A 14,954-nucleotide genomic window follows, 5' to 3' on the forward strand; every position below is an offset into this window, starting at 1 on the left:
TGAATGGGGGGGGGAGAACACCGTTAAATGTCAGTAAACAACAAAAAATCCATCAATTGGGATGTCCGTATTTTGTCTCCATGGTAACAAAACATTCCTGTAGTCTTGTTTAGCGCCATCGACAGAAGAGATAGTCACGCTGCAATTTCCATCCTCACTTTGAGAAGGAAGAGGCCCACTATCACCATCATGTTTCATTTTGCTGTAATTTCACCAGATAGACTGGGTGTTCCAGCAGAAAATAACAATAATGCTACTCTATTGTAAGAAATTCAAAGTGCTTTTATGATAATGCACTGTTTGATACGCTGATACGTATTGCTGAAAGCGTTGCAGTATTATCTTATGCACATATTGGTAATCATTTGTAATATGTCTTTATCTTAGACTATGTTGAGGCAGTAGTAGTGTACATAAAGTATCACAGGAAGGCTCGTAATAATGACTGAAATGAAGTGAATGGAATGGTATCAAACACAAGGAAACCATGTGTTTGATGTGTCAATATATTCCGTCCATTCCAGCCATTTCTATGAACCTGTCCTTCCCAATTAAGGTGCCACCAGCCACCTGTGATGTATAGTAAATGGCATATAGTACTCAGGAGTTAATACATACTATGCAGTGTTTTCCCAACACACCCGTTTTCAATCAGAACTGTACCTGTTGGACATTTTGAAGCTGACCAAGAGTAAATAACCCATATCAGAAGCATGAAGTTAGTGATTTTTCTTAATGCTGTTTCAAGCAATTAAGAGAACATGGAACGGCTAATGAGGTGCCTGATCACCGTCTCATGATCATGTTTGCTCAGTACTGTAAATGTATGGATTCAGAATCCACAGGCTCTGGCTCTCTGAGGAATTATGTTTCTAGTCAATGATCATCTTTGTGGTCAATTATCACCTTTCTGAACTTACGGCATACCTTTGATCTCTTCCAAAAAAAGAAGAACGAATATCCATCTTTGCTATTCAAAAGGGTTATGGAACCCAGCCCTATAGGATTCCAGAATACTGCAATATACTGTGAAAAAAAAAAAATACTGTCAATAAACAAAGTTCCATGTAGCTTTTTTTTTCTTTCTCAAACACGTCCAGTTCATCTTTACAAGGTTCTTGGCACGTGGTTTGACTTGTTGATACTCTGTGGACTAGCACTTATTGAAGGGTTGTGTTGACAAAGTAATTTGTGCTTTGTACATTTTGTCATGCACGTTTAGTTTGTACTTTTTTGAAGGCTTATTTATACTGGCTGAAGCATTGTCCTCTTTAAAAAAAGTCAACACAGTCCTGAGGGGAGTTGACAGTGTGACTCACTATCAAATCCAGCAGACAAACACCGTGTCTGTCAACGACAGGGGATGAGGTAGCTACCATCCAAACAATAAGGAAGGGATCGTGGACTTTTGTGCACCAACATGATCTAGCTTGATGGCGAAAGCTATCCCTTTGTCAGCTGTTCCAGCCACCGCACTGAAGTACACCAGTCGGCCACGTACACCAAAATAAACCAAACGGGCCGTAACCAGCCGTGTGTCAGTCAGAGATCATGTCGCTTTTGTGTCTCCTGGAAGGGAAATGATTGCGAGGGAGTTTCGCGTGAGGATGAGAGTGATTGCTTAAGTGCTCTGTCAAAGTACAGCATGACGCTGTCTCCTCTTCATGCAACTCCAACTGCTCTCTCATCAAGCATAGAAATAGTATGTTCAAAATGTATAATAATACTTCCAGCTGGAAGTTACTCAGAGAAGATTTGGTTGTGATTTGAATGGAAGTTTCCAATGGCTTTTGAGCATTGCTTCAACCTGTCCTCGCAGGTTGTCATTCCTATCAATATCCAACTTGATATTTTTGTATATGCGGTTGTCTGATACGACATAGACATGGTGTCATCTATTTTGATGTTACCTACATGAAATATTTTCGATTCAAAGGCCTTTTTGTTTTCTTCACGGTGATGTCATGTGCATTCCAGTTGCCATATAAACGATTAGTCAAACATAACAAAGGGATTGGAGTTCAAAAACCAAAGTACACCGGTGTTACTAAAGGACCAACGTTTGGAAAGACCTGCTTTAGACGTTCTTCTTAAATATCATGGCCCAAAATCACACCAACCACCCACCCAGCCCCAGCTACCAAGGCAGCAACAGTCTACTCTTTATCGAACCACCCTCCTTTGAATTTAAGCTTCCATTTCCAAGACAGCCCCAGGGTTGTGGGGGCACTGTTTAAATAGCATCTGAAGCCCCAGCCGAGACTTAGAAAGATAGACCTGTTGTCCCTCCACCTACAGGCCATTACTTAGATGGTGAGTGTGTATGCCGCGATTGGCTGGGGGTAATATTGAGCCACCTGTAAGTAGCACCATTCCCTAGGGACCACCAGTATATAAATCAATGGTGTTTCTCAATGGGATGATGGAATGGGATGATGGAATGGGATGATGGAATGGGATGAAGGAATGGGATGATGGAATAGGATGATGGAATGGGATGATGGAATGGGATGATGGAATGGGATGATGGAATGGGATGATGGAATGGGATGATGGAATGGGATGAAGGAATGGGATGATGGAATGGGATGATGGAATGGGATGATGGAATGGGGTGATGGAATGGGATGATGGAATGGGATGATGGAATGGGATGATGGAATAGGATGATGGAATGGGATGATGGAATGGGATGATGGAATGGGATGATGGAATGGGATGATGGAATGGGATGATGGAATGGGATGAAGGAATGGGATGATGGAATGGGATGATGGAATAGGATGATGGAATGGGATGAAGGAATGGGATGATGGAATAGGATGATGGAATGGGATGATGGAATGGGATGATGGAATGGGATGATGGAATGGGATGATGGAATAGGATGATGGAATGGGATGAAGGAATGGGATGATGGAATAGGATGATGGAATGGGATGATGGAATGGGATGATGCTAAGCCTCATGCATCCGTGTCCTGGTGGGGTGTCTTTATCTGAAATCATAAAGCTACCATGATACGTTCTGGCTTTGAAATGTATAGAGGGCACAGTTATAGTGTGCACAGTTCCCACTATGTTAACGTATAACTTATTATAAACTGGGTGGTTCGAGTCCTGAATGCTGATTTGGCTGAAAGCCGTTGTATATCAGACCTTATACCACAGGTATGACAAAACATTCCTTTTTACTGTTCTAATTATGTTGGTGACCAGTTTAGAATAGCAATAAGGCACCCCAGGGGTTTGTGATATATGGCCAATATACCACAGCTAAGCTAAGAACAGCCCTTAGCATTAGCATATTGGCCATATACCCCTCCTCGGGCTTTATTGCTTAATTATTACATCCATCCATCCATCCATCCACATATGTAGCTTTCCATCCATCTATATCATGACATGGCAAGTCATCCATGTGCTTTTATTGTACATTTATTTACTAAAAGTAAAGATGACGGTGGACAGATCGAGGTTCCGACTGCTATCTGGACGCATTCCGCTTTAGAAGGCTCCACCACCGGCAGTACGGTGTATCACGGTTATCGTCGCTGGGAATATTGTACTGCTCTATTAGGCACATGGACTGAATGTAAACTCCCTCCTCCTGGCTCTTTAAGATCCTAAATGCTTGCCCGTAGGTGAATTTAACGCTCGACACCCCTCGGTAGGGGCTCTGCTACCCTTACCACAACATGTGCCCTGCTCTGACGTATTTGATGACTCAAAGCTCTCTCCAGCTCTTTCTCTTTCTCTCCCTGGATGTCGTCCAGGCAGATTTATTCATTTTAATTGGATTGGCTTTGTGTTGCAAGCGGTTCTTTGAGGTATATCAAGGAATGAAGCTCATCTCCTCTCTGTCCCATTGGCCCAGTGGATCTGAGCACGTCCAGAGCCCAGTGGAGGCACCCCTGTTAGAATGAAGGGTGCAATGGTGATTTATTTGGTATCGTGTGATATCTGATTGGATTGACTTGATTGGTCAGGGCATAGGGTGACAGGGAATGCAGTTGACATGTATACACCTCTGCCTTTGACTTCCCATCAACCTGAGGTCCTATTTTGTGCCTTGTGGTAACATATCAGGGGCAAACCCAATCTCCCAAAGGCATCCAACCAGAATGAAATATATGTGTGTTTAAAGGGTGGAGGGAAGACAAATCGAATCTGCGCAAGGCTCGCACCGCCCCAGTAAGTAACATGTCCTGTGGTATGACTCCTTGGCCTCCCACGACAGACTGAATTTTGGAGCGAATTACGGTCCGCTGCTTTCGGGACCCTAGTTCCCATTCCGGCTGCAGACGCCCGGACGAGCCCCCAGAAAATGGCCTTCATCGTAGGGATAAAGTTGTGGCCGTTGGCACCTTGGCGATCATCCACCCTCCCAGAACAAAGAGATGTCACCGCAGTAGATCGATCGCACACGTGTGAATGCACCCTACACCTCCATCTCGTTTTGACCCAGCACCCCCCCCCATCAAGGTAAAGATTGTGATGGATAGAGCCTGAAGCCATGGCACAGCTCGCTAGCTCAACTCACCCTAGGCCCCCTTTTCAAAACAGTCTGCATCTACCACCAACCAGCGCATGAGATGCCTTTGTATTATGGAGGACCAGAGACAGCCACACACACACACACACACTGTTCTACGGCACGCTGCTCCACAGTCGTGTCATCCCCCTGTCCCCCTGATGTATACACAACGGCTCATCAGGCAAGAAAATGTAAAGAGAGCCTCTCCCCAGACTCAGGGTAGTGCGTCGACTGTTATTGTAGAGCAGCCCCTTAATGATCAGCATCTGTTCTCCCGTCTCTCTACGCTAGCGTTAGCCCATGCTCCGTGCACCTGTTTAACAAGCCTTTGTGTAAAGCATCCCCTACGATAATGGAGGCTGTAGAAAATCCCAGCTGGATGCTTTAGCCTCTTACCCTGCCCCCAGTGTAGATTAATACGGCTGACTCGGGTCGAAGTTTGATTTAGAGGAAGTGCTCATTTTTGTGAAAAAAATGTGCGCTGTGTATTGCTGGGTGATGTGTGGGAAAAAAAATCCATGTCGCAATCATTTGACCCTTTTCGCGTAGATTAGGTTTTGGGGAGGTGCTAGAGTCATATCGTGATAAATGTAACTATTTTGCTTGATAACAACAAATGTTTTTAATGTTTTAATGGACAGGGACTTTACATTACCGGCAGGGCTCTAGACAGTTTTTTTTTTTCTTCCAGTGCCAAGTAAAAAACAACTATTTCATCTAACATATCCAGGAAATGCATGATTGATTGATATTTTGAAGTACAACCTGTCCAAATAGGATCCAGAATTATCCGATTTTTGGGGGCGCTCTTCAGAGAATTTGCTGACATCTTCGTGCGTAGGCCTATTGTCCTAATAGGCTATATTATTCACCACCTGAGGAAGTGGGAGCTCAAAACACTTAGCTAGATTTCTAACTCTAAATATGATAGTGTTGCTCGATAGCCATGTAGGCTAATTGATTAATAGATCTGTAAATGTAGGCTTGTGTCCAATAGCGCTAGGCCTAGGCGGCGCCAAAACCACACTAACTGCAGCCTACTCCGGTTGTAAAGTGGTGTCATTAACTCAATATTAAAAGGTGAGAAATACTGTCTTTTTCCCCACAATAGCATTTTGAGCAACGGTCATATAGACCTACAGTATGCTTGAGCTTCTCAATGCATTTCTCCCTCCTCCGTACTCACACTGGGGAGATAGTGAGAGTCAGCAACCGACTGCGAAGCAGGAACGGACAGATACTTTCGTAGCAGGAATCAACATAATGCAAAGGCTATTGCTGTTGACCAAATAATGGTTTTTAACAATCTATGTGCAGCAAAAGCACCAAAGATTACAGACGGAAGCACAAAGCTTCGGTAAGAGGAAGGAAATGTCTGTGTCTGTATTTTTCGGCTTTTTGTCCCAACTTTAATACTGTGTGCTTCCAGTAAAAAACCAGTGAGGAGTGCATTCTCTAGCTGTGACTCACTGATATTGTCCTTGAGGACTATTGTGTAAGCACAGGCCTTTGAGATTGCACAGACACACACACACACACACACACACACACACACACACGTTTTGAGTGATTGAATATCTGCTCTACAAAACTGACATCCTCAAGATCACTCCATGTAAATACAATTTGCTGTCATGTTCATCACAGCTGAAGGCTGTTGAAAAGAAAAACAGTCAATTCTTTTGCCCTTATTTTACCAGGTAAATTGACGGAGAACACATTCTCATTTACAGCAACAACCTGGAGAATAGTTACAGGGGAGAGGAAGGGGGATGAATGAGCCTATTGGAAGCTGGGGAATTCAGACAGGGAATTTAGTTGGGACACCGGGATTAACACCCCTAATCTTACGATAAGTGCCATGGGATCTTTAGTGACCAGAGAGTCAGGACACCCGTTTAACGTCCAATCCGAAAGACGGCACCCTACACAGGGCAATGTCCCCAATCACTGCCCTGGGACATTTTATTTTAGACCAGAGGAAAGAGTGCCTCCTACTGGCCTGCCAACACCACTTCCAGCAACAGTAGGATGCAGGGTGGTATGCTGCTGGCCTGTGGCTTCAGACGAAGCTGTTTCTACTCGTGTTACTATTCTTTAAGTGTTACGTGTGATCAAAGTTGACTCTGGAAACGTCGAGTTCCGCCCAAATGGTTCTACGAATCCACCAGGTACAGCAGTCAGTTTGAAGCTGGAGACAGTCTTCTTTCACATTTCTGTTTTTAACAACGTTTTAAAGGAAAACTCCATCCAAAAAACTATATTATGGTATTTGTTTCATTTGTCCATTGTTGACGGTCCCAAAATGTTTTGTATGTCAGCAATCAAGTTTGATGTAGTTTGCATCATATGATGCTGCGTTTTTCATCATATGATGCAAAATGTATCATACCAGCTGTATTTCTGTATTTTGCAAGTTCTGTATCTATATTTATGGGTAACAATTAAAGTACCTTACTGTGATTGTTTTCAATTAAAATGGTAAAAAATAAACAACAATAGCTTCTTAGAGAAGAGCAGTTTCTCAAGCAAGAATTTGAGGGGCCTAATTGGATGAGCTGTTTTTTTGTTGTTGTTGTTTTCACCTTTATTTAACCAGCTAGACCAATTGAGAACAAGTTATTGTTCAGAGAGGTTTGAAACTCTCTTTCTTATTGGTCTATTATCTTTTACCGCCTGGTGATGTCACCAGGCAGGCCAAAACTCCATCCCACCAAAACAGGCTTAAATTTTAGGCCGTCTTTTCAAACAGTTCAACACTTAAAGCTCAACACTATCATGATTTTCGCAATTTCACAGAATTATTCCAACCTCATAGTGTGGAAATATACGCTGAGTATACCAAACATTAGGAATACCTTCCTAATATTGAGTTGCACTCTCCACTCTCCACCCTTTTTTGCCCTCAGAACAGCTTTACAAGGTGTCGAAAGCATTCCACAGGGAAGCTGGCCCATGTTGACTCCAGTGCTTCCCACAGAGGTGTGAAGTTGACTGGATGTCTTTTGGGTGTTGGACCATTCTTGATGCACACGAGAAACTGTTGAGCGTGAAAAACACTGCAGCGTTGCAGTTCTTGACACAAACCGATGCGCCTGGCACCTACTACCATACCCCGTTCAAAGGCACTTAAATCTTTTGTCTTTCCTATTCACCCTCTGAATGGCACACATACACAATCCATGTCTCAAGGCAAAAAATCCTTCTTTAACCTGTCTCCTCCCCTTGATCTCCACTGATTTGAAGTGGATTTAACAAGTGACATCAATAAGGGATCATAGCTTTCACCTGGTCAGTCTGTCGTGGAAAGAGCAGGTGTTCTTAATTTTTTGTATACTCAGTGTATATACTGTACACAAAACAGGAAAATCTAGTTTTTGACTGCACTGGGCCTTTAATAGATTACCCATAGTGCCTTTCACAGCCACCTGTGGCCATTTCCGTAACTCAATTTGTTAACTTGCCAGAACACACTGGTGACACATTTTCATGCCATTTCCACCTTACCACCTGTGGTCCTATCTGTGACAGCTAGGTCATTGTGTGGAGAGGTCGATGGTGGCACTACCAAAAGGCAGTTTCGTCTTGTTTATTAGTGAATATACATTTGAGTGTCATTTTAGTTATCCATAACAAAAAAATACCGATATTCTCAGATGATAATCAGATTGTCAACACTGAGACAGTCATTTTGGCCAGTTATTTATTTGATTGATTCAATACACAATGTAGTGTAGTTATAATGTTACAACACAAATACACTCAATAATTACACTACTGGTCAAAAGGTTTAGAATACCTCATTCAAAACTATGAAATAACACACATGGAATCATGTAAACTAAGCAAAAAAAAGAAACGTCCTCTCACTGTCAACTGCATTTATTTTCAGCAAAATGAACATGTGTAAATATTCGTATGGACTTAACAAAATTCAACAACTGAGACATGAACTGAGCAAGTTCCACAGACGTGACTAACAGAAATTGAATAATGTGTACCTGAACAAAGGGGGGGGTCAAAATCAAAAGCAACAGTCAGTATCTGGTGTGGCCACCAGCTGCATTAAGTACTGCAGTGCATCTTCTCCTCATGGATTGCACCAGATTTGCCAGTTCTTGCTGTGAGATGTTACCCCACTCTTCCACCAAGGCACCTGCAAGTTCCCAGACATTTCTGGGGGGAATGGCCCTAGCTCTCACCCTCCGATCCAACAGGTCCCAGACGTGTTCAATGGGATTGAGATCTGGGATCTTCGCTGGCCATGGCAGAACACTGACATTCCTGTATTGCAGGAAATCACGCACAGGCGAGCAGTATGGCTGGTGGCATTGTCATGCTGGAGGGTCATGTCAGGATGAGCCTGCAGGAAGGGTACCACATGAGGGAGGAAGATGTCTTCCCTGTAACGCACAGCGTTGAGATTGCCTGCAATGACAACAAGCTCAGTCCGATGATGCTGTGACACACCGCCCCAGACCATTACAGAACCTCCACTTCCAAAACCGAGACTCATCAGTGAAGAGCACTTTTTGCTAGTCCTGTCTGGTCCAGCGACGGTGGGTTTGTGCCCATAGGTGACGTTGTTGCCGGTGATGTCTGGTGAGGACCTGTCTTACAACAGGCCTACAAGAGCACTGATGAAGGGATTGTGCGTTCCTGGTGTAACTCAGGCAGTTGTTGTTGCCATCCTGTACCTGTCCCGCAGGTGTGATGTTCGGATGTACCGATCCTGTGCAGGTGTTGTTACACGTGGTCTGCCACTGCGAGGACGATCAGCTGTCTGTCCTGTCTCCCTGTAGCGCAGTCTTAGGCGTCTCACAGTATGGACGTTACAATTTATTGCCCTGGCCACATCTGCACTTAAACAAATAAAAATATATTTTCTATTTGAGAATCTTCAAATAGCCACCCTTTCCCTTGATGACAGCTTTGCACACTTGGCATTCTCTCAACCAGCTCCACCTGGAATGCTTTTCCAACAGTCTTGAAGGAGTTCCCACATATGCTGAGCACTTTTGGCTGCTTGTTCTGAGGCTGGTAACTCTAATGAACTTATCCTCTACAGCAGAGGTAACTCTGAGTCTTCCATTCCTTTGGCGGTCCTCATGAGAGCCAGTTTCATCATAACGCTTGATGGTTTTTGCGACTGCACTTGAAAAAATGTTCTAAGTTCTTGGAATTTTACGTATTGACTGACCTTCATGTCTTAAAGTAATGATGGACTGTTGTTTCTCTTTACATATTTGAGCTGTTCTTGCCATAATATGGACTTGGTATTTTACCAAATAGGGCAATCTTCTGTACACCACCCCTACCTTGTCAGAACACAACATATTGGCTCAAATGCATTAAAAAGGAAAGAAATTACATTTTAAGAAGGCACACCTGTTCATTGAAATGCATTCCAGGTGACTACCTCATGAAGCTGGTTGAGAGTATGCCAAGAGTGTGCAAAGCTGTCATCAAGGCAAAGGGTGGCTATTTGAATCATCTCAAATATAAAATATATTTAGATTTGTATGACACTTTTTTTGTGACTATATGATCCCATATGTGTTATTTCATAGTTTTGATGTCTTCACTATTATTCTACAATGTAGAAAATATAAAAAATAAAGAAAAACCCTTGAATGAGTAGGTGTTCTAAAACTGTTGACCGGTAGAGTATATTAAATTATGTTAATCTTATCTGGGGTTTTTGGTTGTGAGCGACAGTTGCGCCTATTCCTTCCTAATGTTCATCCTGTTTTTTGTTTGCGCCTCGTCTCATGTTGGTGGAGCATCTTCTACTCCTATCCAGTAATCTCATGTAATGCATTTCCTTATTTGTACCCTTTCCCAGAATACAGACCCAGTCCATGACATGCTGTTGGACGTCATCACGTGGGTTGGCATCCTGCTCTCTCTGGTCTGCCTGCTCATCAGCTTGTTCACCTTTTGCTTCTTCCGGGGCCTCCAGAGCGACCGCAACACCATCCACAAGAACCTCTGCATCAGCCTCTTCATAGCGGAGTCCCTCTTCCTGGTGGGAATCAACCGAGCTGACCAACCGGTAAGAACATTCCCAAGCCGGACGATTTGATGCTCAAAAAACACAGCCCACTCAATGGTTTCAATGAGAGCAGTGTGTTAGTGGAGGGCCTAGGGTAGTGTCTCTTTGTCTCTCTGAAAAGTTGGGGAGGTTTCTACTTTTGAGCGAGTCTGGGGGACTTCATCTCAATAGTCTAAAGTTGCTCCAAATCCTTGTCTGGTCTTCTTTTTCTGCACTAATCAGAAAATACATTGAAAGCAACGACTCAGTTGTCTGTTCGGGATTTAAGTCTGATGTTTTATCTATCACCTGTCTCCCAAATCAGTTCTCTGATAAAGGAAAGGAGAGGGAGCCAAATTGAACTATTGAAAGTGCCCATGTGTTTTGATTTCAACCTGGCACTTATTTGATCCATTAGTGTTACTGATTGGCTTGAGAGGCTACGCACCTGGTTCATCCGGTCTAAATCAGACACGGCTCTGTTCTCTGTATATACGGTCACCAGGTTATCATAACATCATTAACACCAAGTCCCACCTGCAGTAACTAAGGATTTGATAGAGTGGGTCCACAGGTAACAGCTAGATACAGTAGATAAAGGTCCAATGCAGCTGTTTTAATCTCATCATCACATCCTTTCTGGGTAACAGTTACGTCGAAAACAGACAAAAAATACACTATATTTAGAAAAGTATGTGGACACCCCTTCAAATTAGTGGGTTCGGATATTTCATCCACACCCGTTGTTGACAGGTGTATACAATCGAGCACCCAGCCATATGATCTCCATAGACAAACATTAGCAGTTGAATGGCCTTACTGAAGAGCTACTTTCAACGTAGCACCGTCATATGATGCCACCTTTTCAACAAGTCAGTCTGTCAAATTTATGCCCTGCAAGAGCTGCCCTGGTCAACTGTAAGTGCTGTTATTGTGAAGTGGAAACGTCTAGGAGCAACAACGGCACAGCCGCGAAGTGGTAGGCCACACAAGCTCACAGAACGGGACCGCTGAGTGCTGAAGCACGTAGTGCGTAAATATTGTCTGTCCTCGGGTGCAACACTCACTACCGAGTTCCAAACTGCCTCTGGAAGCAACGTCAGCACAAGAACTGTTTGTCGGGAACTTCATGAAATGGGTTTCTGTGGCCGAGCAGCCACACGCAAGCCTAAGATCACCATGCACAATGCCAAGCGTCGGCTGGAGAGGTGTAAAGCTCACCGCCATTGGACTCTGGAGCAGTGGAAACCTTTTCTCTGGAGTGATGATTCATGCTTCACCATCTGGCAGTGCGACGGCAGATGCCAGGAGAACGCTACCTGCCCCAATGCATAGTGGCAACTGTAAAGTTTGGTGGAGGAGGAATAATGGTCTGGGGCTGTTTTTCATGGTTCGGGCTAGGCCCCTTAGTTCCAGTGACGGGAAACCTTAATGCTACAGCATACAATGACATTTTAGACAATTCTGTGCTTCCAACTTTGTGGCAACAGTTTGGGGAAGGCCCTTTCCTGTTAAAGCATGACAATGCCCCTGTGCACAAAGCAAAGTCCAAATAGAAATTAAATGGTTTGTCGAGATTGGTGTGGAAGAACTTGACTGGCCTGCGCAAAGCCCTGACCTCAACCCCATCGAACACCTTTGGGTTGAATTGGAACGCCGACTGCGAGCCAGGCCTAATCGTCCAACATCAGTGCCTCACTAATGCTGTTATAGCAGAATGGAAGCAAGCCCCTGCAGCTATGTCCCAACATCTAGTGGAAAGCCTTCCCAGAAGGATGGAGGCTGTTATAGCAGCAAAGGGGGACCAACTCCATATTAATGCACTTAATTTTGGAATGAGACTTTTGGTCATGTAGTGCAGCTTATTAGCAAAGAGCAATTTCTCAAGCAAGAATGTTGCTAGAACTGTCTTGGAGGGGGAAACTGAAAACTCACTGTTATTGGCAGAGAGGTTTGGAATGTTTTCTTATTGGTCTATTAACTCATTTTCCGCATAGTGATGTCACCCGGCAGGCCAAAACTGTTTTCAAACCGCTCTTACACTGAAAGGGCATTATCATAATTGTCACACTTATTCCAACCTCATAGTGTGGTAATATATACAACACTGGAAAATCATATTTTTGACTGCACTAGACCTTTAACCAGGTATAATTTTTAATTCCTTATAGTGAAACTTTTACTTCAAAGTTATTCAGTTCACACAAAAATCCTGGTCAAACACTAAAAAGGCTAGTACTCAACAAACATGGGCTGAGCCAAGAATTTAGTAAATGAGAAAATCCATCCGATTTTAACCTTAACCCTATTGAATCGTTATGCTCACGTCTTCCTATTGCAGTATAATATTATCAGTTAAATTGTTTTTATTTCGCTGTCCTGACTTTATGCAGTACTTTAAGCCTGGATCTTGTTAAAAAAAGATGTCTGGTACTTAAGCATTCAGTGTGAGCTTCACTACAGCTCTCATCACTTGACGAACAGTTACACTCGAGAAGGCAATTCAGCAGTCCACTGGAACATCACGTTTTTAGTGTACACTTACTAGGGCATCTGGATATTGGAAGGGTGAAAAGCTGAAGTACAAGGCATGTTGTACAATGGATATAAATTCTGTCTGCAACGTTCACTTATTCCAATTAAGATAGCAAACGGCTGAGTGTGTTTCCTCTAGAACAAATATAATTGCCGTTCTTAGTCTGTTCTAATTTAGACACCTCAAGTGAACATAGCCTAGCCTATATATTTGAAATTGTTCTGTTTTGAAGCTGTATGTAGCCATGGTTATGAGTAGCACAGTACATGTTCCTCAACTTGTTTTGGGAATTTATACAACAGGTGGGTCTAATCCTGAATGCTGATTTGGTTAAAACCCCATTCCAGCCGGTGTCTATTCCACATTGAAATGTTTGACGTGCAATCCACTGCAATCCACTATCATCAGCCCAACCAGACAATTCATAAACTTGATATCCAAGCATGTCTAAGCATGTCTAGACATGTCTAAGCATCTAGACATTATCTCCCATTTCTTTTAGACTAGCAATTGGTTTTCAATAGCATAGATTTGTATAGACCTTGCTGTCTGTCTCTCTGACATTTGCAACATTGTTTCAATATTGAAATTCGATCTCCAGCTGTAACATAGCAATGAACGTGTTGGGGTCGAGTCGGGATGAGACAGACAGGCACTCAGCTTTTCTCAGCCTGTCAATCATAAATCAGCATCATTTTTATGGATCTATACAAAGAAATGTCAATAGAACAGTTAAAATGAAACAAAGTGAAGCTAGTTTGCGGTCTTTCCAGCTTCAGTTTGACATGATTGTGTTACCTGTGTTGTTGGTTAGCCCCTCTGAACAACAGCATCCTGATGCGAGAGCACATTTTCTTTGTCAGCTGAAATCGTGCATCATTAGCTCATTGTTATCAATGTATCCAAATCAATGTCACTAGAAAACAGCTTAAACAAACACACAAAGCAGCTACTTTTCTGTTATTCTGGCTGCACTGTTTGGCGTGACTGTGTTAGCCGTAGTTTGCTAACTCGCAAGCAAAGAATAAGAACGTTGCCAGCTTGTATGGCAATGGAACATTTAGAACGAACGACTGGGTCGCGTCCATAGATACAGAACAAAAATACTGAACGACTTGGTCACGTCTCTGGCAACCAAACCGATAGACAAACGACCAGCCGGCTTGGGTGGCAACCATAGGTTTGTGTCGGGACTATATATTGTGGAAGGATAAAATAATATGAATAAATTAGCCAAAATACATTTTTTTGGGGTCAAAATATGTAAATCATTATTTGAATAGGTTGGTAACCTGTTGTATAAAAATGATAATGCCCTCAAAACCAGTGTTTGGAGGATATACAGTGCCTCCGGAAAGTATTCAGACCTCGACTTTTTTCACATTTTGTTACGTTACAGCCTTATTCTAAAATGGAGTAAATAAAAAATTCCTCCGCAATCTACACACAATACCTCATAATGACAAATTCACACATACCTTATTTGCATAAGAATTCAGACCCTTTGCTATGAGACTCAAAATTGAGCACAGATGCATCCTGTTTCCATTGATCATCCTTGAGATGTTTCTATAACCTGTGGAAATGCAATTGTTTGGACATGATGTATACGGTACCAGTCAAAAGTTTTAGAACACCTACTCATTCAAGGGTTTTTCTTTATTTTTTACTATTTTCTACATTGTAGAATAATAATGAAGACCTCAAAACTATGAAATAACACACATGGAGTCATGTAATAACCAAAAAAGTGTTATACAAATCAGAATATATTTTAGATTTGAGATTCTTCAAAGTAGCCACCCTTTGCTTTGATGACAGCTTTGCACATTCTTGGCATTCTCTCAA

The 14,954-nt window shown here is 42.7% G+C and overlaps 1 protein-coding gene across 14 annotated transcripts in view; it reads left to right on the plus strand.

Annotated features, from left to right (window-relative positions):
- The window catches only part of LOC115194263 (adhesion G protein-coupled receptor L3-like), a 302,955-nt gene that overhangs the window by 258,092 nt on the left and 29,909 nt on the right, over nt 1-14,954 (plus strand). For all 14 annotated transcript variants that reach the window (XM_029753843.1, XM_029753842.1, XM_029753847.1 and 11 more), the window contains one exon: nt 10,382-10,591. In XM_029753843.1, coding sequence (XP_029609703.1) covers nt 10,382-10,591 — 210 coding nt within the window. The remainder of the gene's footprint in view (nt 1-10,381; nt 10,592-14,954) is intronic.

The sequence above is a fragment of the Salmo trutta genome, chromosome 5, assembly GCF_901001165.1.
Source record: "Salmo trutta chromosome 5, fSalTru1.1, whole genome shotgun sequence".
NCBI classification, from domain to species: Eukaryota; Metazoa; Chordata; class Actinopteri; order Salmoniformes; family Salmonidae; genus Salmo; species Salmo trutta.